The 25,950-nt window shown below is 45.5% G+C and overlaps 1 protein-coding gene across 1 annotated transcript; it reads right to left on the bottom strand.

Annotated features, from left to right (window-relative positions):
* Positions 1 to 9,910: 9,910 nt before the first annotated feature.
* On the bottom strand, positions 9,911 to 20,907 carry LOC148501850 (protein kinase C theta type-like). The gene is made up of 5 exons (XM_088449888.1): positions 20,834 to 20,907; positions 19,115 to 19,250; positions 15,848 to 16,039; positions 12,254 to 12,382; positions 9,911 to 10,060 (listed from the first exon to the last, which is right to left on the bottom strand). Exons 1-5 carry the CDS (start codon positions 20,905 to 20,907, stop codon positions 9,911 to 9,913), a joined length of 681 nt encoding a protein of 226 aa, XP_088306014.1.
* Positions 20,908 to 25,950: the final 5,043 nt, after the last annotated feature.

Below are 25,950 nucleotides of genomic sequence, written 5' to 3'. Positions count from 1 at the left end.
TAAAAGGAAGGATCTCAGTCCCGTTAGAGGAGGGATCTCAGTACTGTTAGAGGAGAGATATCAGTACTGTGAGAGGAGAGATCTCAGTACTGTGAGAGGAGGGATCTCAGTACTGTTAGAGGAGGGATCTCAGTACCATTAGAGGACGGATCTCAGTACTGTTAGAGGAGGGATCTCAGTTCTGTTAGAGGAAGGATCTCAGTACCATTAGAGGAGGGATCTCAGTACTGTTAAAGGAAGGATCTCAGTCCCGTTAGAGGAGGGATCTCAGTACTGTTAGCTGAGAGATCTCAGTACTGTTAGAGGAGAGATCTCAGTACTGTTAGAGGGGGGATCTCAGTACTGTTAGAGGATAGATCTCAGTACTGTTAGAGGAGGCATCTCAGTACTGTTAGAGGAGGGATCTCAGTACTGTTAGAGGAGGGATCTCTGTACTGTTAGAGGAAGGATGTCAGTACTATTAGAGGAGGGATCTCGGTACTGTTAGAGGAGAGATCTCAGTACTGTTAGAGGAGGGATCTCAGTACTGTTAGAGGAGAGATCTCAGTACTGTTAGAGGAGGCATCTCAGAACCGTTAGAGGAGGCATCTCAAAACCGTTAGAGGAGGGATCTCAGTACCATTAGAAGAGGGATTTCAGTAATGTTAGAGGAAAGATCTCAGTACCATTATAGGAGGGATCTCAGTACTGTTAGAGGAAGGATCTCAGTACCGTTAGAGGAGGGATCTCAGTACTGTTAGAGGAGAGATCTCAGTACGGTTAGAGGAGAGATCTCAGTACTGTTAGAGGAGGGATCTCAGTACTGTTAGAGGAGAGATCTCAGTACTGTTAGCGGAGGCATCTCAGTACTGTTAGAGGAGGGATCTCAGTACCGTTAAGATGGCACCAGCGTCTCAGTCTAGATGGCCATGCTGCATGACCATAAGGTTGTGCACAATGGCTATTATCGGAGATCTTGTGTACAGGTTGCGAATGTGTACACAGTGCTCTTTGCGTTTACTCCAGTGGGCGTCTCAGTACTGTTAGAGGAGGGATCTCAGTACCATTAGAGGAGGGATCTCAGTACTTTTAGAGGAGGGATCTCAGTACCGTTAGAGGAAGGATCTCAGTACCGTTAGAGGAGGGATCTCAGTACTGTTAGAGTAAGGATCTCAGTACTGTTAGACGAGGGATGTCAGTACTGTTAGAGGAGAGATCTCAGTACTGTTAGAGGAGGGATCTCAGTACTGTTAGAGGAGGGATCTCAGTACTGTTAGAGGAGGGATCTCCGTACTGTTAGAGGAGGGATCTCAGTACTGTTAGAGGAGGGATCTCAGTACCGTTAGAGTAGAGATCTCAGTACCGTTAGAGGAGGCATCTCAGTACCATTAGAGGAGGGATCTCAGTACCATTAGAAGAGGAATCTCAGTAATGTTAGAGGAAAGATCTCAGTACCATTAGAGGAGGGATCTCAGTACTGTTAGAGGAAGGATCTCAGTACCGTTAGAGGAGGCATCTCAGTACTGTTAGAGGAGAGATCTCAGTACTGTTAGAGGATAGATCTCAGTACTGTTAGAGGAGGGATCTCAGTACTGTTAGAGGAGAGATCTCAGTACTGTTAGAGGAGAGATCTCAGTACTGTTAGAGGAGGAATATCAATACTGTTAGACGAGAGATCTCAGTTCCGTTAGAGGAGGCATCTCAGAACCGTTAGAGGAGGCATCTCAGAACCGTTAGAGGAGGGATTTCAGTAATGTTAGAGGAAAGATCTCAGTACCATTATAGGAGGGATCTCAGTACTGTTAGAGGAAGGATCTCAGTACCGTTAGAGGAGGGATCTCAGTACTGTTAGAGGAGAGATCTCAGTACGGTTAGAGGAGAGATCTCAGTACGGTTAGAGGAGAGATCTCAGTACTGTTAGAGGAGGGATCTCAGTACTGTTAGAGGTGAGATCTCAGTACTGTTAGAGGAGGCATCTCAGTACTATTAGAGGAGGGATCTCAGTACCGTTAAGATGGCACCAGCGTCTCAGTCTAGATGGCAATGCTGCAAGACCATAAGGAGGGATCTCAGTACTGTTAAAGGAGAGATCTCAGTACTGTTAGAGGAGGGATCTCAGTACTGTTAGAGGGATCTCAGTACTGTTAGAGGAGGGATCTCAGTACTGTTAGAGAAGGGATCTCAGAACTGTTCGAGTAAGGATCTCTGTAATGTTAGAGGAGGGTCTCAGTACTGTTAGAGGGATCTCAGTACTGTTAGAGGAGGGATCTCAGTACTGTTAGAGGAGGGATCTCAATACTGTTAGAGGAGGGTCTCAGTACTGTTAAAGGAGGGATCTTAGTACTGTTAAAGGAGGGATCTCAGTACTGTTGGAGGAGGGATCTCAGTACTGTTAGAGGAGAGATCTCAGTACTTTTAGAGGAGGGTGTTATTTCACAAACAATCGCACCTTCGCAGTATACAAAATCGCAGCTGTGATTGAAACACCATCTCTGAACCGGGCCCTAGATGGGTACATTCGTTCATATGCAAATTTGTATACATCTGCGTCTGGACCACAGCTATCCATGTGCCTGGTTCACCGCCATCATCGTTATCAGTGTGCACTTATACCATCTCTTGACTGGTGGAGATCTGTCTGAAAACAGTTATAATTACGCTTACACACAACTCTACATCATACTTGCCGGGGAGTAGAAGCAGCTGGGTGGCAATGGGGGTTGGGGACATGACGGTCCGCATCATTAAGCCCCGCTCCCTCACGGTAAATTGCTGTGATGCACGCATATTTAAATACGGGGTGGAGCCAAATGACAAGATTCTATTAAGCCCCGCCCCATACATGGGGACCCGCGATCGCCGTAGAAATTCTCCCCATTCTGCCCACTTCACTAGGAAGTGGGCAGGAATGCGGGAGAAATGCCTACTCTACCGAGGGTGCAGGGGGGTACCCAAAAAAACGGTGACTTCCGGGAGAGTAGGCATGTATGCTCTACATATCCTGCTATTCTGTTGACGATCCCCCTCCAAATTTTGCCTACACCCCGTTGCAATCCAGTTACTCCCCACCAGCTGCAAGTGGAGATGCAACTGGATCGTGTATGACTCTGTATGATCCATACTTGTGTACGATTGGTTCCAGCGCACGTGCAGTACAAAAAAACGCAAGTAATGCTTGTCAGACAGACTTGCAATGAACTCAGCCCATGTTCCTCCACAAAAATGTATTCAATAATTGAAGCACTCAACACGGGATGGGAGAGTGGTAAGATATATTGGTATGGTCGGCTTCTCCAATAATGTCCAAGGCGCCAAAGATTTCTATGACCTAAAATGAGAATCCATCATCGTGTAATATTTGGTGTGATCAAATTTAAAAATTTCATTTCTTACGGCTCTCACCCCACTGAGGAGCTTCATTTATTCAGGTCTACATTTTTGCACAGAATCATGGGGCAAACTTACCTACTTTCAATACAAAGAATTCGGGAGAATCCCGTAGGGGGCAACCAGATGTGAGGTGCAGGTGTGAAGGTGGGCACGGCGTCACAATTGCGTCATTGTTGCTCATCACCCCGCGGTATAAAGTCACGTTATGTAATATTTTACAATGTGAGCAGGACCAGGATAATGTGATTCGCAATAAATTGCGTCATCAAGCTCCCGGACTGCCCACTTCACTCAGGAAATGGGCAGCATTCAGGAAAGTGGCTAGCACTCTAAAGGGGTATATTTACTAAAGTGCGGGTTATTAGAAGTGGAGTTGTTGCCCATAGCAACCAATCAGATTCTACTTATTTATCTAGCATCTTCTAGAAGATAAAGGCTAGAAGCTGATTGGTTGCTATGTGCAACAACACCACTTCTAAAACCCACACTTTAGTAGTTATACCTCTTAGGAGGCCAGGACAGTTCCCCAAAATGAGTGAGTATCCCGACCATTCCTGTAGAGTAAGTAAGTAGGAGATAGGGGTGAGCAATTAGCCCACATTTCGTGCTCTAAAACATTTGGGGATCTTTGCCTGTATTCAGAGTTTGCTTCATCTACTGTACAGTATGTAACTAGACAGCCCTATACATCCGTTTGTGAGAGTAGCACTCTTCATTATAGGTGCACAGACACGAGTGGCGTCACAAGAGGGGTACGGGCCGCACACGGATGTCACCCGGGGTGACACCAAAGTACAGACTCCCCCTCAGTGACAGAAGCCGAGTGCTGCACTGTAGTATTAAGTGCAGCACTCGGCTCCTGACATTGTGAGGGAGCCGGCACACTGCACACAACACAGTCCACACCTCTTGCACCCCCCCAGTAGAAGAACTGGACCACAGGGGTTCATTGTCACCCAGTTACACCCATTTAGCCAGAAGTGGAGATGTGGCTAAATAGCCTGCAGGTCCACAGAGGTACATATGCCCGCCTCGGACACATCCGCAGTGCGAAAACTTGCAGATGCAGCCAATTTGCGTACGACTCTTACTCAGGCCCACAGTGAGCTCTTTACGCGTATTGACTTTTTACACATGTAGTACATTTCTGCACCAGAATCACTACTGGGTTTGTCAGGTAATTGAGATTGAAAATCTATTACATCTGGCTTACACCAAAGCCACCATTTAAAAAAAAAAAATAGGGTTATGGATGAGCTGCAATTACGGTTAGGCTGCAATTACGGTTATGGATAAGCTTCAATTAGGGTTAGGCTGCAATTAGAGTTATGGATATGCTGCAATTAGGGTTAGGCTGCAATTAGAGTTACGGATAAATTGCAATTAGGGTTAGGCTGAAAATAGCGTTATAAACTGCAATTATGGTTAGGCTGCAATTTGGGTTATGGATAAGCTGCAAAAAGGGTTAGGCTGCAATTAGAGTTATGTATAAACTGCCATTAGGGTTAGGAATAGGCTGAAATTAAGGTTAAATATAGGCTGCAATTAGGGTTAGGAATAGGATGCAATTAGGGTTAGGGTGGTATATGTTCAGAGTGTCGACATAGAAGGGGTGTCAACATTTACAATGTTGACGATGACATAATGTCAATTAAAAAGGAAGGAAGAGGGGAAGACTTGGAAAAACAATTGCACAGGAGTAAAAGTAGGTCAGAAAATAAAGTCTACTCAGGTAGGGTCTCTACTTCAAGGAAAAGATGGGGGAGCTCCCAATCCAGACATAATGCTGAGCATAAAGCTAAAATGAAGTCTGTTTTCCATGTAAGGAATTTGAGGTCAACAGATTCTAGTAGCTCGAAAAGTGGAAACTGAAAAGCTGAGGACTAAATTTAGGTACTAATGAGCTATCGGCAGAACAGAAGGTAACTAAATGTGCAGGGGTCCATATGTTCTTGTGAGAAGGGTACACACAGGCACCACAATCCTGGGGGGCCTACACTGCACACCATGCACTCATATAATTATTATAATTACTTTTCCAGAGTTCCACATCGGTCGGTTCTGTATACTGAAATCACTGGGAAAATGGCGTGGCAGCCATTTTCCAGGTGACATCATCACGTTGTAGAAAGCCAGAGTCTACTATACTGCCGGAGAAGAGGAGGCCCGCCTGTGGGCTGCACACGGGCCCTCTCCTCTCCTAAATCATCCCCGATATTAATGGTTGTCCTAAGAAATTACTGAATCTGTTGTTTGATCAATCTGAGAGAGAAATATGACTAACTATAACAGTTATTAACTTCTGTGATAATATGAAAATAGGGCATGTTCTAATACAGCTTGGATATTCAGGTTTATAGATGATGGTACATGTGTGTAGTAATATATGCACTCCATGTACTTTTCAATATTATTAAATAGTGATTTCTATTAATTTCTGTCTATTTCACACATATTTATACAGATTGCCCCCAGCGCCATCATCTCTTTTACCCAAGCCCGGGCCTGTTGAAGGGGCCCGGTGGGGACCCGGGTCCTGCAGCCCGCCCCCCACCCCGTCAAAGCTGCCGTTGCTGCCATCAACTTATGGACAGCAGAGAGAGGGGACTGACTGCTACTGAAGCAGCCTCTCCCCAGCACACACGCTGCTGTCACGATGTTTGCTGGGCTAGGGAGTCCTCTCTCCATGCGTTAGTCAGACCTCCCTTCCTGTATTATATGCGGGAGTGGGGAACAATTGCGCCCCCACCCCCTAACACCTGCCCATCCTATGCAGTACGTGCGCAGCAAATGTAGTCTTTTTTGGGGGATGGAGGGGGTCTGGCCACACCTCCCCAGTAGGCCATGCCCCCTCCCTATACCTGGGCCCGGCAGAGCTGTTGGCAGCCCTGCTCAGGATACCGGCAGTCACAATCCCAATGCCAGCATCCCGACAGGGTTAGGAAACCGACAACTGTTGGTATGTATCCTAACCCTGCCTCTATCCCTAAACCTAGCCCTCCCTCCCCGTAGCCTAAACCAAACCCTCCCCCCACAGCCTAATTCTAACCTTCCCCACAGCCTAATTCTAACCCTTCCCCTAGCGTCTAACCCTCCCCCTAACCCCAATACTTACCAGTAGGATTCTGGCGGTCGGGATGCTGGTGTCAGGATTCTGGCACCGGCATTCTGAGCACTGTCATCTGGACCGCCAGGATATAAACTACATCCGGAAATCAGTGCTATGTCCTCAGAAGGTCACATTTATGGGTGATAACAAAGAAATGGGCATTAATCATGGACAGATAGTCATTACACCATAGAGAATATCATTTTTTTATTATAATAACTGGACATAGTGCAAATATCAGCAGCTCACACAGTATATAAAGCAGAAGCTGGTGGAAATTGGGTCTGGCCTGTGGTGGGTGCGCACCCGCGCACGCAGGGGGGTTTCTGAGTACCTAGAAACCCCCCCTGCCAGCTGCTCCATCGCTGCGCAGCTGAACTATTTTTTTTTTTTTTAAAGAGAAGCTCAGGCAACTGTGCCTGCTGTCATACTGTGCTGGCTGTAGGGGGAGCTGCAGCAGCAGCGCACAGTCCCTCCTAGGCAGTTCACATGGCAGCACCAGCATTGTGAGAGGCTGAGAGGGAGCTGCTGCCGGGTGACAGAGATCTGATCTTACTGCCGGCAGTCTCTCCTGGACTCGAGCTGCACTGCAGGTCTGTGTATAACATGTGGGGTGTAATGATGCCAGAGCTGTATTTATTTGTGTTTTTAAGTGAGAGGTATGTGTCAGTGTAGTCTTTGTCAGTGTGTGTGTCTGTGTCTTTGTCAGTGTGTGTGTCTGTAGTCTGTGTCAGTGTGTGTGTGTCTGTGTCAGTGTGTGTGTCTGTAGTCTGTGTGAGTGTGTCAGTGTGAGCCAGGACTTATTGCAGTGATCACTATAGGTTTCCTGTCCAGGCCAGACTCCCCATTTATAGTAGACTCTTCTGTGACTCCTGTTCCCATGTAGACCCGACGTCATTCTCCGCTGCCAAATGCTCCTCTGCTCTGCAAGATGAAGGCAGGATCGTTTTGTTATAAATCAGTCATGTTTATATGGGGCTACTCTGAGACTGACATTAAATCATTAGTTTATTTAAACATGGAAAAGCTGTATGGTGACTCTTCTTTTAGCACCCAAATACTGTACCACTGACCACACTACTGAGCAGAATACCCCAGAACATCACACTATGTATGGCATTTCTCATTCATACAGGGGGCATAAGCAAAACCCAATAATTTTTGAAAGATGACTCCATGAACCATTAACAGTGCTTTATACCTGCCCTCTTACCCCCATTCATAACCATGTACCATTATCCCTCATTATACTGCCCCTCACACTTACCTCCAGCCATAAGTACAGTGATCCCTCATTATACTGCCCCTCACACTTACCTTCAGCCATAATAAGTACAGTGATCCCTCATTATACTGACCCTCACACTTACATCCAGCCATAACTAAGTACAGTGATCCCTCATTATACTGCTTCTCACACTTACCATCAGTGATCCCTCATTATATTGCCCCTCACACTTACATCCAGCCATAACTAAGTACAGTGATCCCTCATTATACTGCTTCTCACACTTACCATCAGTGATCCCTCATTATACTGCCCCTCACACTTACATCCAGCCATAACTAAGTACAGTGATCCCTCATTATACTGCTTCTCGTACTTACCACCAGTGATCACTCATTATCCTGCCCCTCACACTTACCTCCAGCCACAACTAAGTACAGTGATCCCTCATTATACTGCTTCTCACACTTACCAACAGTGATCCCTCATTATACTGCCCCTCACACTTACATCCAGCCATAACTAAGTACAGTGATCCCTCATTATACTGCTTCTAACACTTACCATCAGTGGTCACTCATTATGCTGCCCCTCACACTTACCTCCAGCCACAACTAAGTACAATGATCCCTCATTATAATGCCTCTCACACTTACCTCCAGCCACAACCAAGTACAATGATCCCTCATTATACTGCCCCTCACACTTACCTCCAGCCATAACTAAGCACAATGATCCCTCATTATACTGCCCCTCACACTTACCTCCAGCCATAACTAAGTACAGTGATCAGTCATTATACTGCCCCTCACACTTACTTCCAGCCATAACTAAGTACAGTGATTCCTCATTATACTGACCCTCACACTTACCTCCAGCCATAACTAAGTACAGTTATCCCTCATTATACTGCCCCTCACACTTACATCCAGCCATAACTAAGTACAGTGATTCCTCATTATACTGACCCTCACACTTACCTCTAGCCACAACTAAGTACAGTTATCCCTCATTATACTACCCCACCTGTCACTTATTATACTATTAGTAGTTCAGGTTTTTCAGTCGGTTTGTGGACGGCTAATGGTCAATTTCAAAACCGACTGTTAGTAAATCTTCAGTTTCTATAGTCGTCTATGTGAAAGTATCATTTGTTGGTCCAATGTTCTAAACTGTTGTAAAGTCAGATTTCTGGTTGGTTTTGCGTCGTTTTTTTACTTTAGTAAATCTCCACTTTGCACACAAGACAGCAAAATGCACAAGAATGCAAAATCAACCAAAACTGACTCTTAGTAACTTTAGCCCATAGTATGGAAAGGTCTTATGTACAATGTAGTAATATATATTTACAGTTCTTCTCTCTCTATCTTACATCTGTCGAGCAGACAATTTATTACATGGGACTAGATTATAGGCTTGTTTATATCTGTGATTTATGAGTACGAGTAGCCAGTCATTGAATTAGGGTAAATAATGTATTCTGTAATCTGATAATACTGAACATTTATTTCCTATTAGTAATTTTGTTGGAATATTGACCATAGATACATCAGTGTCACTATAATGTGGTATATTGTGTTGGGGTGTGCACCATTATACACATCCTGTACATGGTGTGATTAGGGTGTAGAGATGCTGGTGACTGGTGGACCTCAGCAAATACAGAGTTGTGTACACAGCAAATCATTCTACAATCTAAATGTTATAATTTAGTCAAATACTGTAATAGAGTTGATTGTATATAAAAATATTACCTCTGCTGTCCCAAGTTTTGAAGTACAGAGGAACTGCTGCTGCAACTAACATGCCAGTTTTATGGAATGCCGAGATTATCCAGGTGCAAGAAATAATGCTGCTACAGACTTGAGGACACAGCAGATGTTACTACTGTGATTATTGGTAAACAGCAGATGTTACTACTGTGATTGTTGGTAAACAGCAAATGTTACTACTGTGATTATTGGTAAACAGCAGATGTTACTACTGTGATTGTTGGTAAACAGCAGGTGTTACTACTGTATTGTTGATAATCAGCAGATGTTACTACTGTATTGTTGTTAATCAGCAGGTGTTATTGCTGTATTGTTGTTAATCAGCAGGTGTTATTGTTATATTGTTGGTATTCAGCAGATGGTATTGCTGTATTTGATGTTAATCAGCAGGTGAAAATTGCTGTGATGGAACCAGGCAGGATGTTATGCCGATCACTGGTTGTCCATGGTTCTCCACCGGTCACTTACAAACGAGAATCCACGGAACCGGCGCTCCTCCACCTTAGATATTGGTGGCTCCCGTGATGCTTGAGGTGGTACCAAGTCATCCAGTTTATGATGTTCACAGGTGGTAACTGGGGTCTAGGAACAGGAGACAAATCAGATCCATCATGTAAACACAAAATAAATACACAGTAATTGGGCTCTTTGTCACTGTGTCATAATGAAAAATAATTAGGTAATGTGCAAACTCTGCTTACTAATATTATGCTATACCTGTATGTTGTGTGATTATATAAGCAATCAGTATATTAATATTAGATAATACTGTAACCTGCACATTAGGTGGCAGATATATTTATAATGGTAACTAGATGCCTCACTGACTTTGGGTTGCTGTATAATTACATTGTAGTTTGGATTTACCCTTCTACAATATCAATGCATGTTGCATGTGAAAGGAAGAATATTGCCATAGGCAAATGCAAGGGTTTTTTTGGTTGCCCCTCTCCAGCCCACACCATGACCACAATAGAAATAGTAAACTAATAGAATTATACTAGTGTTGCATGTTCTTCTCAGTATCAGAAATGGTCAGCACCATCTGTGGATCTTTTAATGTGTCAGCCAGAAATAAATACACCTGTGCACCAACTAGGAGATCTGGAAAACATGCACTAAGGGGTGCACTACTACAGACCATCTATAGGGATCATTAATCAAGTGCACAAGGAAACTAATGTGTACATATATGCCCAGGGCAGTGCTAGGTTCTTCTGCTGCTCGCCTAGACTCCTGGACTTGCTCCAATACTCTGGAATTGTGCCCACATCTGAAATAAAAACATTCAGCTCAGGCAGGATGGCCCTACTGCCACATCTAATGGGTTAACTATGTTTGCTGGCCCTTTATATGTCAGAATTATGACACACACAGTACTTTGGGCCTGATTCACTACCGATCGCATCTGAGATTACTTACGCAATCGACCGATCGTTGCATTCTGCGCATGGAACGCAGTGTGTGAACTGAACACTGCGATCGCAGTGACTATGCAGATCCATTGCAGAGTGATTGATAGAAAGTGCCGTTTGTGGGTGGTCACGCGAGGTGGTTGGCGAAACACAGGCGTGCCAGTGCGTTGGAACGCCGTTGCCTGGGCGTGTAAAAATTATCCACTGCAATGCCGTATGCAGCCTGAGGCCTCATAGCGTAAGCTGAAGTTAGCAATTCCTGAGTAAGGTCAGAGCTTGTGCAAGTGTGCGTGAGGCTGCGATGATACTCAATAGTACAGATGGTTTTGCAGTCGTACTAAACAGTACATATGTATGTGTGTAAGGTAAAGTGGGCGTCCTTATGTTCTGCGATGGCATAGTGATCGCAATGGATTAGCATACTACTATCGCAGTGAGTCTGCGTGCATAATCGCTATTGCATTCGCAGTTACGATCCTTGCTGAATCAGGCCCTTTGTATGACACAGTGTAAGTGCTAATGATGCCCTCTCCATGGACTGGCCACACTCGCTCAAAATCAAGGATTTCTAAACTCCCTCTAGAAATTCTGCATTTGCCACCGATTGCAATAAATTGGCTGAAAGTAACATATACGGCTGATAATAAACATATACTGTCCATGTGTTTACAATTGAATTTCAAAAACATTCTACAAAATATTCTCCATATTCTGCATTTGGCCACAACATTTTTACTGCAGTCATTTAGCCATACTGTGGGCCTGATCCAGCAAGGATGACAAGTAAGAGATTGCATGTACTTGTCCGCTGCGAGAATATGCTAATGAATGTTATCTCAATGCCATCACACAGCCAGCATAGAGATGCCTACTGCTACCGAGTAACATCGGCCCCTCACGCACAATTACAGCAGGGTTGACCTTACTCAGAAATTGCTAACCTCATCGCACGCAGTGTGTGCACAAGCTGTGTATGTCGTTGCAGTGGCTAATTTATGCACGCCCATGAAAATGGACAGACACGCCTGCGTTTCACCAACCACTCCCCCGCCACCATCCCCAAATGCTCGCGGCCTGTCACTCACTCTGCGATGGATTCCTATCTGTGAAGGTGAACGCAGTGTGATCGCAATGCTAACTCGTGCAGTGCATGCGCAGTACGCACCATCGGCCGATCTGCATACACTGTTGCAGTTGCGATCTGTAATGAATCAGGTCCATTGTCCCTCTAGATTGGCATTTGTGTGACCATTTGTACTATAACATTCATCTCTCCTGATCACCAGCATTGTCTATGAGATAATAGGACTGTATGATGGAGCACATATTGTGTACATTCCTATATTGTACATATACTTACCGGCGGCATTATGAATGGGGGACATATCCTGCCAGCCTCCAGGTCTTCCCAGTTAATGGGCCAGAAAAACTGATGATCTTTGATGTTAATATATAGTCGCTGCCTTCTTTCTGGGGATTTGCATAGGAACTATCAAAGGAATAAACAGAAAAGTATAGAGTGTTAATGGTAGATAAGCACTAGCTGACCAATGTCATACCTTTTCCTTATGCTACTTTATTCTCAGGATGACATGTATAAAATATTACATTTTGTCTTACAACTACAGCCATGGCCAAAAGTTTTGAGAATGACACACGTATTGGTTTTCACAAAGTCTGCTGCTTCAGTTTTTGCATATACTCCAGAATGTCATGAAGAGTGATCAGATGATTTGCAATTAATTGCAAAGTCCCTCTTTGCCATGACAATGAACTTAAGAGCTGATTCAGAGCCGCTCGCTAGATGTGTATGCAAATTGCGTAGGCAGTGCAATCGCACAGCAATGCATTTGCACGCCCAGTATTTCTTAAGCTGCATACACACACAACGATTTTTTTAATGAACGATTTGAGTAAATGATTTTTTCCCTTGAAAAATGTACTAAAATCGTTTACTAAAGTTGTTCATTTACTAAGTGTCATGAACGATTTTTATGAACTACAAACGATTTTTGCATATTCCCTTAATGAAAATCGTTGAGTTGACAAGTCTGACTGAACGACAAACTACAAACGTGAACGCGCATGAACGATAATCGTTCATCGTTTGACTCAGAAAGTGAACGATTTTTGCCATCAATTTTTGTTAAACGATATCGTTTAACGATAATCATTAAAAAAATCGTTGTGTGTGTATGCAGCTTTAGAGAGCGATCACATAGTGTATGCAGACATCCCCCAGCCTGTCTTAAGATCCTCACTTGTGCACATCATGCCCAGGAAGTGTATCCAACCATCGGTACATGACCATACCCTGCCGCAAGCACTGCGAGCACTTCTGTGTAAATACAAGCCAGGTGACGTGTACTATGATGCTGTCTTATAATTATGCACACTACTAAAATGTAGTTGAGATGCTCAGGCATGCCTGTGTTTGCACCTCCACTCCCTTGTTTTTAATGGCCAGCCCCTGTTACCACCTACAAACTGCTTCCCCTGTCACTCACTCTGCTGGGCTGTCTATGCGCAGTGAGCAAACACATTGTGAGCTTTCGCTAAGGTATGCGCACTGCAATGCATACACACTGCATACCATCGGCAGCAGCGAACGTTTGCATCTTAGCAAGTGGGTCTGAATGAGCTCCTTAATCCCAAAAACAAAGGCCCTCATTCAGAGCCGTTCGCTATTTGCGGTCGTTCGTTTAAAAACAAGGGGTGGCTATTCAAATGATCCGTACGCACATTGCAGTCTGTTCACACCTCTAAGTCTGAACGAACGAGCAAAACATACGCTTGTTTATTTGTTAAAAACGCCCCCTGGCCGCACGCATCCTACGTCATGTCCGCTATTTATTAGATTAATCGAGTACATCGACCAGCGTATGAACTGCTCGCTATTCTTGTGGTTGGTGTTTGCTACCACAAATTTGCGAGCAGTTCTGGCTCTAAAATAATCCAGTGACGTGGTCAATGACGCTGCTGTTTTAAATATACACACCCATAAAATGCCCGTTTTGACCTTTAAGCACGCCTGCGTTCGGATCTCCACTCCCCATTTTCAACCACCTTCCCCTGTTACCACCCACATACGCCTCATTCTGTCACTCAAAATAGCAGGCACTCGCTATATAGCGTACAAATGATTTTCGGCCGCACTGACTGGTTCGCGCATGCGTACTAAAAAGCGTACGCATGCGCAGATGTGCAAACATCGCTCGGAACGAGCGTACTGCCGCTAACGAGCGGCTCTGAATGAGGGCCAAAATTTCCACAGCATTTCACCCCTGCCACAAAAGGACCAGCTGGCGACATATCAGTGATTCTCTCGTTAACACAGGTGATGCTGATTGAGTTAGAATTAACAGACTGGAAGCTTTAAAAGGAGGGTGGTGCTTGAAATCATTATTCTTCCTCTGTTAACCATGGTTACCTGCAAGGAAACACGTGCAGTCATCATTGCTTTGTACAAAAAGGGCTTCACAGGCAAGGATACTGCTGCTAGTAAGATTGCACCTAAATCAACCATTTATCGGATCATGAAGAACTTCAAGGAGAGAGGTTCAATAGTTGTGAAGAAGGCTTCGGTGTGCCCAAGAAAGTCCAGCATGCACCAGGACCGTCTCCTAAAGTTGATGCAGCGGGATTGGGGCACCAACAGTGCAGAGCTTGCTCAGGAATGGCAGCAGGCAGATGTGAGTGCATATTAACGCACAGTGAGGCGATGACTTTTGAAGGATGGCCTGGTGTCAAGAAGTGCAGCAAAGAAGCCACTTCTCTCTAGAAAAAACATCAGGGACAGACTGATATTCTGCAAAAGGTACAGGGATTGACTGCTGAGGACTGGGGTAAAGTTATTTTCTCTGATGAATCCCCTTTCAGATTGTTTAGGGCATCTGGAAAATCACTTGTCTGGAGAAGGAAAGGTGAGCACTACCTTCAGTCCTGTGTCATGCCAACAGTAAAGCATCCTGAGGCCATTCATGTGTGGGGTTGCTTCTCAGCCAAGGGAGTGGGCTCACTCACAATTTTGCCTAAGAGCACAGCCATGAATAAAGAATGGTACCAAAACATCCTCCAAGAGCAACTTCTCCCAAGAACAGTTTGGTGTCAAACAATGCCTTTTCCAGCATGATGGAGCACCTTGCCATAAGGCAAAAGTGATAACTAAGTGGCTAGGGGAACAGGTCCATGGCCAGGAAACTCCCCAGCAGAGCTGTAACTAGACTTTTTGGTGCCCTGAGCCAGAAAGGACATTAGCACCCCCCATTTTTCAAATAGGGACATAACGCACCCAAAAAAAGGGGAAAGGCCTCATGGGAAAGGACCAGGGAAGAGATGGGGTAGGCCAGAAAATGCTTGGATGAAATAAGAGGAAGCTAGAAGTGAGAATGATAATAAACAGAAAATTAACAGGCCTGAACATTGCCGCTTGTCCTGCGGAGCCCTAGTTACAGCCCTGCTCCCCAGACCTTAATCCCATTGAGAACTTTTGGTCAATCCTCAAGAGGCGGGTGGACAAACAAAAACCCACAAATTCTGACAAACTCCAAGCATTGATTAGGCAAGAATGGGCGGCCATCAGTCAGTATGTGGCCCAGAAGTTGATTGACAGCATGCCAGGGCGAATTGCAGAGGTCTTGAAAAAGAAGGGTCAGCACTGCAAATATTGACTCATTGCATAAATAAACTTAATGTAATTGCCAATAAAAGCCTGACACTTATGAAATGCTTGTAATTTTACTTCAGTATACCATAGTAACATCTGACAAAAACACAGAAGCAGCAAACTTTGTGAAAACCAATACTTGTGTCAATCAAACCATTTGGCCATGGCTGTACATTTGCTGGGAGTGTATTCATTAGTATTAATGTATGTTCTCAGACCTGTGCCTTATTTCCCCTGTGACAGTATAATCTCCTGACCCTGTGATAAGCCTGTATACTGCATACTCACTCGCTTTAGGATGTTACTGATGCCAGGACTGAGTTCCTTTGGGTAGACTGGGTTATCATTGAGGACAGATTTTATAACCTCAACAGACTCTTCACCACAGTAAAAGGGTTGGTCTCCTGTGGCCATCTCAAATACCATGACACCCAAGGAAAAAATGTCTGCCATGGCATCATACGGCTTCTTTCTAAGCATCTGTAAAAACATGATGGAGAAACAGATGATTAGTACATTGTCCAACCTGGCAGGAGGCACCGGGTTATGCTGACAGCTCTCCTTTTTGTGCACAATGAAACATCTGATGGAAGGAAGAATATCAATGAACATATACAGGCAATTACACAGACAGCATTCAGCTGAGGGTTTATATGAGGGAAATCAATTACTAAATTAAAATAACTGTTATGATAAATAATGACCGTGTATATTATACTAGAGAGCCAAAGCAAACACCGAGGCAAATGAGGCAATCACAGCAATAAATATGGAGAAAGTGCAATGGTTACTGTTATATAGAAATATGATCATGTACATAAAGCTGTGGTGCCCAGTAGAGTAGTCAGCAGTTGGTATACATGGAGCTGCAGCGTGATGCTGGCACATTAGTGGGTGGAGAGACTTGGCAGCATTACTCGTCAGTGGAATCTTCTGTGAATGATGGAAGACAGAAGACACAAGTGACAGGGAAGCTACTGATACTTTCAGCCGCTTATGTCACAGGAAGCGCTGGATAAGCTGCAGCGTGCAGAAGTACACCTGGGGGACTGCAGAGGAAGGACAGCTTGGCCATCTTTTTGGAAGCTATTTAAATATGGAAGTGGGAACATCAAGAGGGGTGAGAGCTCCCTGACTGAATGTACCACAAGGTCATAAGACTCATTTGGGGAATGAATACCCTGTGGAAGCCATTCATACACTGTACTGCTTACTATATATTGTTACTGAATCATTCCTGGTATAGGCTTTTACTCTTTGGTAAAAGGTTTTTATTAATGTAAACTCACTCATCTACTAAGCTCTCACCCACACCTCTCCTCCCTACATCTCCAGCCTCATCTCCTCACATGCTTCCTCCCACCCTCATCTCTCTGCTAATCTCCCTGATCACCACTTCCCACTCTCACAGTCAGGACTTCTCCTGGGCCTCTCCTAACCTCTGGAACTCCCTCCCTCACTCCATTAGTCTTTCACCTGCTTCCCAGACTTTACATGTATTGTTTTCATTCTACCCTACTACCCTCCCTACTACCTCTATAGTCTCTGCCCATCTCTACTTTACCCTCTGCCCCCTATTGTGTCCACCCATATCCCCTATAGATCATAAGATCGTGAGAGCAGGGCCCTCTTCCCTTTTTTCATCTCTACATAATTATGCTAAGTGAACATTGCAATGCTTGGGTCTATTCATAAATAACAATGTTCCCACACCATGTTGCCGCATATCACAGTGATATGCAATATGACATCTTATATAGGAAGAAGCAGTGATAGCCTCTTTCTCTGGCCAAAAACTCCACTTCACTACCTAATAATTACACCCCTATGTGACTATGGGCCTAATACAGAGGTGAATGCAGTGCAGCGATTTTTTTCCACATACTGTGATTGATTAGTAACGATGGGGGGAGGTAACGGGTGTGAAGATACAAAAACACAGGCATGTCACCACCGTATTCTGGGCCCCTCCTAGTCAGTCTCTGCGCATTTGTTTGCAGATGGACTGGGCCCGGCCTCTTAGTTGAGACGGACATTATGAGACACCGTAGGGTTGCTCAGAAGTTCAATTCTGGGACCGATGTTGGGGCTATTGTATGTAAGCGGCGGGTCCGAGACGCCAGCCGGTGGGCATCTCTGTACACAAGACAGCGGCTGAGTCATTAACATATTTTCACAAGTCCGCTGCATCTGAAATCTCAGTTACAGTACGAATGCAACAGCTGCCACCTCTGCATCAGCCCCTATGTAACATTGCTTACTTGGATATATTAGTCTGTACTTATATAATTTTGTGTCACTTCTCTTCCTCTTGAAAATATTCTTCTGGACTATAACCTGATTCAGAGATGGACCCTAATCGTGCTGCAAATGTGTACACAGCGACTGTGCAAGAATATGCAAATGTCACAGTCACCTAGATTTGTATTGAGCCGCCCACCGGTGACTTCACAAATCCAAGTGACTGTACAAAGACCCAGCATTAGTCATAGATCAGTCGATTATAGGAGTCCTGAGTAACCCTATTGTCACACAGAGTGTCCACGGCAACTGAGAACCATTTTTCTGCGTACGGGATCACAGACAGCGACATGTACCCAAAATGTCCACCAAATGCCTCCCCCTTTACTCCCCCCAAATGTTCCCGGCCTGTCAATCACACTGCAAGAAAATAGTCGCTCAGACAGCTGGCGGTAATGGAACTTGATACATGCTCAGATTCCGATAATTGCTCAATTGCGCAAACATCTGCATTGCGGTCCTGATTCAAAGTAATATGCAAACCCGATGGTATGTGTACTATTGCGATGTTAGAAAACTGGTGCATGAGCAGGATCTGTACTACACAGGCGCCAGTCTCTACTGCAAGATCTCTCACAGTTCCCCAAAGCTAGAGCCTGATTCACAGGCTGCGGCCATTTGGGGGTGGGGAGTGGGTGGAGCTAGCCTCCATGTCTTGTCCCATTATTGTAAGAGTGTTGAGGCCAGGGTCTGCGTCTTCCAACACAAACTTCCTGGCCTCGACTACGCAGCTGCTAGGGGCAATCTGAGTAACCTCAGGGTTACTCAGATTGCAGGTTGTCTTGAAGAACATCTGATGCTGCATCTTAGGGCACAGCAATTGTATATGCGATGCTGTCATGAGGCCTCTATGTACACAAGACGCTTCCTGCTGCATTAGTATATCAGCTGTACGGTATTGCACAGCTAATTCCCTGCAGCTGTGCAATACCACACAATGCTGGCTTAGGCCCTGACTCAGACCCTGCGTCCATCCCTGACTCAGACCCAGCGTCCATCCCTGACTCAGACCCTGCATCCATCCCTGACTCAGACCCTGCATCCATCCCTGACTCAGGCCCTGCGTCCATCCCTGACTCAGACCCTGCATCCATCCCTGACTCAGGCCCTGCGTCCATCCCTGACTCAGACCCTGCATCCATCCCTGACTAAGACCCTGTGTTTAGATATCATTAAGAACCAAGATGTTGTCCGATTAATAGTGAAATGGAGATACAGTATGAGAAGCCTGTAGCCAATTAATCTGTTACTCACCTCAGGGGCCATGTAACCCACCGTCCCAGCAGCTCCTGATATCTTCTGGCCATTGGTGTTTTTAACTGCGAGGCCAAAATCACCAATTTTGGCATGGCCAACAGCATCCAGGAGCACATTCTCTGGTTTGATGTCCCTGTGAGGAGAATGAGTGTAAGTTCTGCCTGTCAGACAGCTACCAGCTGTACAACTTTGTTTGTTACAGAGAAAGATTCCCAGAGACACAATAAGAACCATGTCAGCGACACAGTGGGAAAAAGGGATCAGTGGTATAAAACATGGTGACTGTAGGGAGGCAATCACTGTGACTGACAGCTGCATAGAGTCACTATGGGGCCTATTTATTAGTTATCAGCTTTTAGACCTAATAAACATAATTTCTTATCTATATCTATAGTGGCAGCCATTGCCGTGCAGACATCCTATGGATCCCTTTCCCAATAACTATCTGAAGATGGTGTTAGCTACTGGGGCCAAGCTCCAGAATACTTCACATTCCAGAGCTTGGTAAAATCGGCATATACAGTATGCAGCCCCCATATAAACCTATAGAAACCTATGGGGGCTGCTTTTGTGATTAAACTGGGGGATTGCAGCAGATATCCCCAATATGTGCTGAGATTCCCTATACATACATTCAGGGGTTACTTAATATTTGCAGGTACCACCTAAAAAATTGTATTTTCAGGGGAAATCTATGATAAATAGGCCCCTATGTATGCGGTTGGATAAAGAGGGAGATAAGAGGGTGTGTGAAGCAGTCACAAGAACCTCGCCCTACATATCATGTAACTCAAGAATGAATGATCCCCCATTTGCAAAAAAAGGGCAGCGACATTTCTCTATAGCCTGACCCCCAGCAACATAATAGCTATACTGTAACTGCATATAGGGGGTTACTGTATGTGATCATTAGAAATAATGAGTTACCTATGGATAATGCCCCTTGAGTGGAGGAATTGGAGCCCACAAAGGATTTCTGCTGTTAAAAATCTGATGAGGAAGAAAGAACATAAATATTAATAGCAAATATTTTTAAAGTAAAATGACCAATAATGAGATAGTACATTCCCCCTGATATAGTATCAGAGTATAAGAGTGACACGTGACATATTATTATCACACATGGGGCGGGATGCATGATGCATTGCACTCGCGATGCATTCCACCGGTCATCGCATGCATGCTGGTGTTGGTATAGCTGGTATGCATGACGATCACCGCAAAGGACCGCTCTGTCGGTACGAGCATCCCTTTGCGAAGGAGGGACATTCGGGTCTTTGACCCAGAAGCCCCTCTGGCATGTGCTGTGGAGGATGCTGGGAAGGATTCAATTGGAAACCTCTCTCAGCACTCTGCTGAGAGAAGCCCATGGGCTCCTATTGATAATCCCAACAGGAAGATGTCGTTACCCACCGCGCCCTCCGAGGCTAGGTGCATATGAGAAATGCACATTTTCGACCACATTTCTGCCCTTGATGCATCCCGCCCATGCTCTTTGTATAGCTGAGTAACACAATGGAGCCCCTGTGTCCAGGAGACTCTGTATTATACACAGACCTGTCACCATGGACACCTATAAAGGCCCAGCCTGGATTTGTTAGGCCGCATAGGCCGGGTCCTACTGCAGCCCAGGTGCAGGGATGGAAACACTGATGTTACTATTTGTCATATCAATAATAATAATAATAGTTATAATATACCCACGTTCTTTCTTACCTGCTAGTGGCATCACCTAATGGGGCACTCTTCTCTATTAGCTGGTATAGATCTCCCCCACTCAGGTACTCCATGATGAATATGATGTGTTCCTGTATAGGAATCAGAGAGTATGATATAAGTTACATTATGGACATTACTCTGACACACAGCAGATTATAATCAGTAATACTCAGTCACCACTAGTGATGTGAATGAGCCCAATGTATACGCTGTATACAGCCCATCTTCTGTCTGAGATGGGCCTCTACATATATAATGCCCACAGGACACGGGGTAAGTGATTGAGTCAGTGCTGGACAGTGAGGAGCACGGGATGAAGGATCCCAGATACTACACAAATGTACAGAATTAGGATAATAAACCTCTGTGTCAGAATAATGCGTCATACAATATGTGCCATTGGAATTATGCGGGGGTCCAGTAATGGTAAAATAATTGTCTTATATTACAGAAGCTGTGATATTCAGAAGTTAGTTACAATTATGACAGATACAGAGACTCTTACCGGGGTCTGGGATGCTGCATAGCCATGGGTGAAGAAAGTGCTGTTGCCAGTGACTTGCAGGATGTCCCGCTCTATAAATATAGGGTTCTTGCCCCTGAATAGTGTCCTCTTCTTCACCAGTTTTACTGCCAGCTGCTCTCTGCTGTTGGGGTGGGATGCCAGCAGTACCTGCATGAGACAGATAATTTTACTGGTATGAATACCCCTTTCCCACTGCTGCAATAACCCTGGTTATTGCCGGGTCGATCCAGGTCACTGCTGAGTGGAAAATGGTCCTGGAAAAATAACCCAAGTCAAGTGACCGAGGAATCTAACCCAGGTCACGACCAGAGTTGATATCAGAAAGGAACTGAGTATCGGTCCACTATAAACAGCATGACCAGAGTCACGATGACCCGGGTCATTCCTCAAACCAGGGGTTGGCCTGGCTTCAGTAACGCTTGGAGAATACATCAGCTTCAAAAGTCCACTGTAATGCCGGACCTGGGATATAACTCAGGTCCAGCTGCTGGTGTAAAAGGGGTAAAACCTGGCTCTGACCCGTGCTTACTCTGTGCTCAGTGCTCACAGCTGGGTTTTTGGTGGGATAGGGTATAAGAGTTAGAAGAAATTTGCAATGTTATTTAGCTGTGGAACCTGCCTGGCTGACACTCCCAAAGATCATTGTACAAACAGGAGACAGCAAGATAAATTGATAACAGCAAGGTGAGAATGTCCCATCACCCCGTATGGAAAGTACAGGGGATGAGCGTCTTCCCTGAGCCCAGGATTGTAGATCTTTTGTGCCCAACATTTATTACAGAAAGCCCAATCTCCCCATCTAGTAGATCCTTGTGGGTCTTCACTTGTTCCTGAGATACCAACCATCACCAGCTTCTCAGCCCCTATAGTCTCTGTAATAGCCTGTACACAAACAGGACATTGAAGTGAGGTTATTTGGTGACTGTTCTGGGCAACAAAATGTAAGAACAATGGAGCCCCAGTTTTGAGCAGACAGCACCATATCCATACCTCCCAACTGTCCTGCATTCAGCGGGACAGTCCGGTTTTTCTGGGACTGTCCCACTGTCCCACCCGCGGGCCGCAGTGTCCAGCGGTAGGGGGAAGTTGGGGGAAGCATACACCACTGCTCTGCATAGCAGAGCAGCGGATATGCAGAGCACAGCATCTATTCACAGCATCCGGGGGCAGCCCAGCATCTCGGAGATGCTGGGCACGCCTTTTAGTGATGTAAATGGGGGTGTGCCATTAGGCCACACCTCCTTTACCATCTCGTAATGCCCCCTTTTCGGGCGCGCATCTCCAGTCACAAATGTTGGGAAGTATGCCATATCTAACATTGGCCTATTACATGTACTATATCTCAGCTCTGTTAAAACGCAGAGCAGAACTGTCCCCTAGCACCTCAGAGGTAACAGAGGATTTCAGAGCAGGGAGTGGTACAACAGGCTGTATGATAATAACTAATATCATTGCCATGCATGTGTGACCTAGCTCCGCCCTGACACCTACACTGGCCACGCCCCTGTCAGCTGTTCTAAGCAACAGTCCAAAACCATATATGGAGGTGAGTGTGGGAATGTGCCACTGTATCCTCTATATTTGCCTATTTACATAGGCCCCATTGTATTTTTAATGGAGAGCTCCCAATGTAAACACCTATGTGCATGTAATGATAATTATATTTAGATATGAGCGGTAAAGATTCTGTGGAATCCAAATCGCTCTGAACATAGGGGATCCGAGTCCACCCGAACCCTGTTCAAGTGTTCCCTGCCTGACTCAGATCCCCGTTAGAGGCCGAGCCGCAGCCTCCTGATGTTGGATTCTCGCGAGAGAATCCAACGTCAGGGCTCCTCTAGTGTAGGGCAGACCACTGTGATAGCTGTCTGCCCTACACAGACACAAACACACAGCCGCCAGCGGCAGCTGTGTGTTTGTAAAAGCAGCCAATGAGAGTCAGGCAGACTCTTATTGGCTGCTGCACGGAGGGAGACGGTTGGAGCTCACTCATGAGCTCCGTCTTCCGCCTCCCTCCACGCGTAACAGAGTAGAGCAGAGTGTACGGAGACAGGAGCGGGGATTCAGGTAAGTACTACTGGGGGCCTGCTAATGGGGGCACTACTACTGGGGGCCTACTACTGGGGGCACTACTACTGGGGGGCATACTACTGGGGGCATGCTAATGGGGTCACTGATACTGGGGGGCATACTACTACTGGGGGCATGCTTATGGGGGACTACTGCTGGGGGCCTGCTATGGAGGGCATACTACTATGGGGCATACTACTGGGGGAATGCTAATGGGGGCACTACTACTAGAGGGCATACTACTACTGGAGGCATACTACTGGGGGCCTGCTAATGGGGGCACTACTACTGAGGAACTGCTAATGGGGGCACTACTACTTTGGGGCATACTACTATTGGGGCTTGCTACTGGGGGCACTGCTACTGGGGGCACTGTTACTGGGGCCTGCTACTGGGGCATGCTAATGGGGGCACTACTACTGGGGGCCTGCTAATGGGGGCACTGCTACTGGGGGGCATACTACTACTGTGGGCACTACTATTGGGGGCCTGCTAATGGGGCACTACTACTGGGGGCACCACTACTGGGGGCATGCTAATGGGGGCACTACTACTGGGGGCCTGCTAATGGGGGCACTACTACTGGGGGGCATACTACTAGGGCATGCTACTGGGGGCATTACTACTGGGGGCCTGCTAATGGGGGGCATACTACTGGGGGGTACTACTACTGGGTGCCTGCTAATGGGGTGCACTGCTACTAGGGGGGCATGCTACTACTGGGGGCACTGCTTCTTGGGGCATACTACTGGGGGCATGCTAATGGGGGCACTGTTACTGGGGGCATACTGCTACTGGGGGCACTACACTGGGGGCCTGCTAATGGGGGCCTGCTAATGGGGGCACTGCTACTGGGTGGCATACTACTACTGGGGGCACTACTACTGGGGGGCATACTACTGGGGGCCTGCTAATGGGGGCACTACTACTGGGGGCACTGCTAATGGGGGCACTACTACTGGGGGGCATTCTACTGGGGGCACTGCTACTGGGGGGCATACTACTACTGGGGGCACTGCATAGGGAGCCCTCCTATGAAGGGGACTGCATAGGGGGCACCACTACTAGGGGCATTGTGTAAGGGACACCACTGCTGTGGGCATTGTATAAGTGGCACTACTACTGTGGGCATTGTATAAGGGGCATTACTACTTTGGGCTTTGTGTATAAGGGTCATTACTGTGGACATTGTGTAAAATGGTCACTACTGTGGGCATTGTGTAAAAGGGTCACTACTGTGGGCTTTGTGTATAAGGGTCACTACTGTGGGCATTGTGTAAAAGGGTCACTACTGTTGGCATTGTGTAAAAGGAGCACTCCTGTGGGCATTATGTAAAAGGAGCACTCCTGTGGGCATTGTGTAAAAGGGTCACTACTGTGGGCATTGTGTAAAAGGGGCACTACTGTGTCGTAACATAAATAAGAGACACTACTTTATGGTGTAATGTGAATCAGGGGCACTATGTGCTGTGTAATGTGAATAAGATTGTGCACTGTGACTCCTAAGGCCGTAGCCCACTTTGTAAACAAGTACTGTGATTCTGCTGGCCGTACCCCACTGGGTGGGTGCACTACTTTTCATTTCTGCCACTGCTGTGTGGCAATCTGTTATTGATGTGCTTTATACTGTGGTGTCTGCGCCGCTGCTTTGTCGCTTGGTAACCAGTCAGATCACTGCAACCTTTGGCCAATAATGGTGAAAACTATAATTTAAACTGTGAGGTGGTCTAAATTGACTGTAAATGACTGGAAATCAAGGTTATTTAGGTTAATAATACTCTAGGAAGAAAAAAAAGCCCAATTTATGTGATTTTAGCTTTTGTTTGTCAAATTTTGTAAAAAAATCCAAATCCAAATCCAAAGCAAGACGACGAATTAGAACCAAATCCAAATCCGTCAAAAATGGTCCTGCGCACATTCCTAATTATATTATATAGTTATTAAAGCAAAGTTCTTAAGATATATTTGCTGCATTGTTTACAGGTAAGTCACCAAATATGTACTAATCACTTACCTTCCCGAAACCGCCCTCTCCAATAATACTGTGGTAGATCAAACATTCCAATATATGAGAGGCAGCGGCTGTTTCCAGGGGGCTGGCTGGAGGGGTCCCACTTACACCTTGTGGCATAAAGAGAAATCACATTTATTGACTGATATAAACATAGATATTTGGCAATATTTAATTTAAAGGTTTGAGATAATTATATCATAGAAAGTATTTATACCCTGTATTATATAGTATCTGGTAAGAATATTGTTATGTTGCCTAATTATATGTTGTTGGGGTGTAAGAGAAATGAAATACATGAATAGGGAATAGCTGCCAGCATTGGATAGGACAATGTAACAGTCACAGGTGCTGCAGAATAGTAATAACAAGTAATAAAGATGTTGCAGAGTTAGGTGATAGGGAAAGGACGTGAATGGTGGTGAGAGGTGAGAACATGACGTCACCGTATTGCACGTAAGTACTAACCTACACCTCACTTACTTCTCTATTACATTACATGTGGGG

The sequence above is a fragment of the Taudactylus pleione genome, unplaced genomic scaffold, assembly GCF_031769625.1.
Source record: "Taudactylus pleione unplaced genomic scaffold, aTauple2 ptg000499l, whole genome shotgun sequence".
NCBI classification, from domain to species: Eukaryota; Metazoa; Chordata; class Amphibia; order Anura; family Myobatrachidae; genus Taudactylus; species Taudactylus pleione.
The sequence above is the reverse complement of the archived record's forward strand: the minus strand, read 5'-3'. Positions and strand labels throughout refer to the sequence as shown.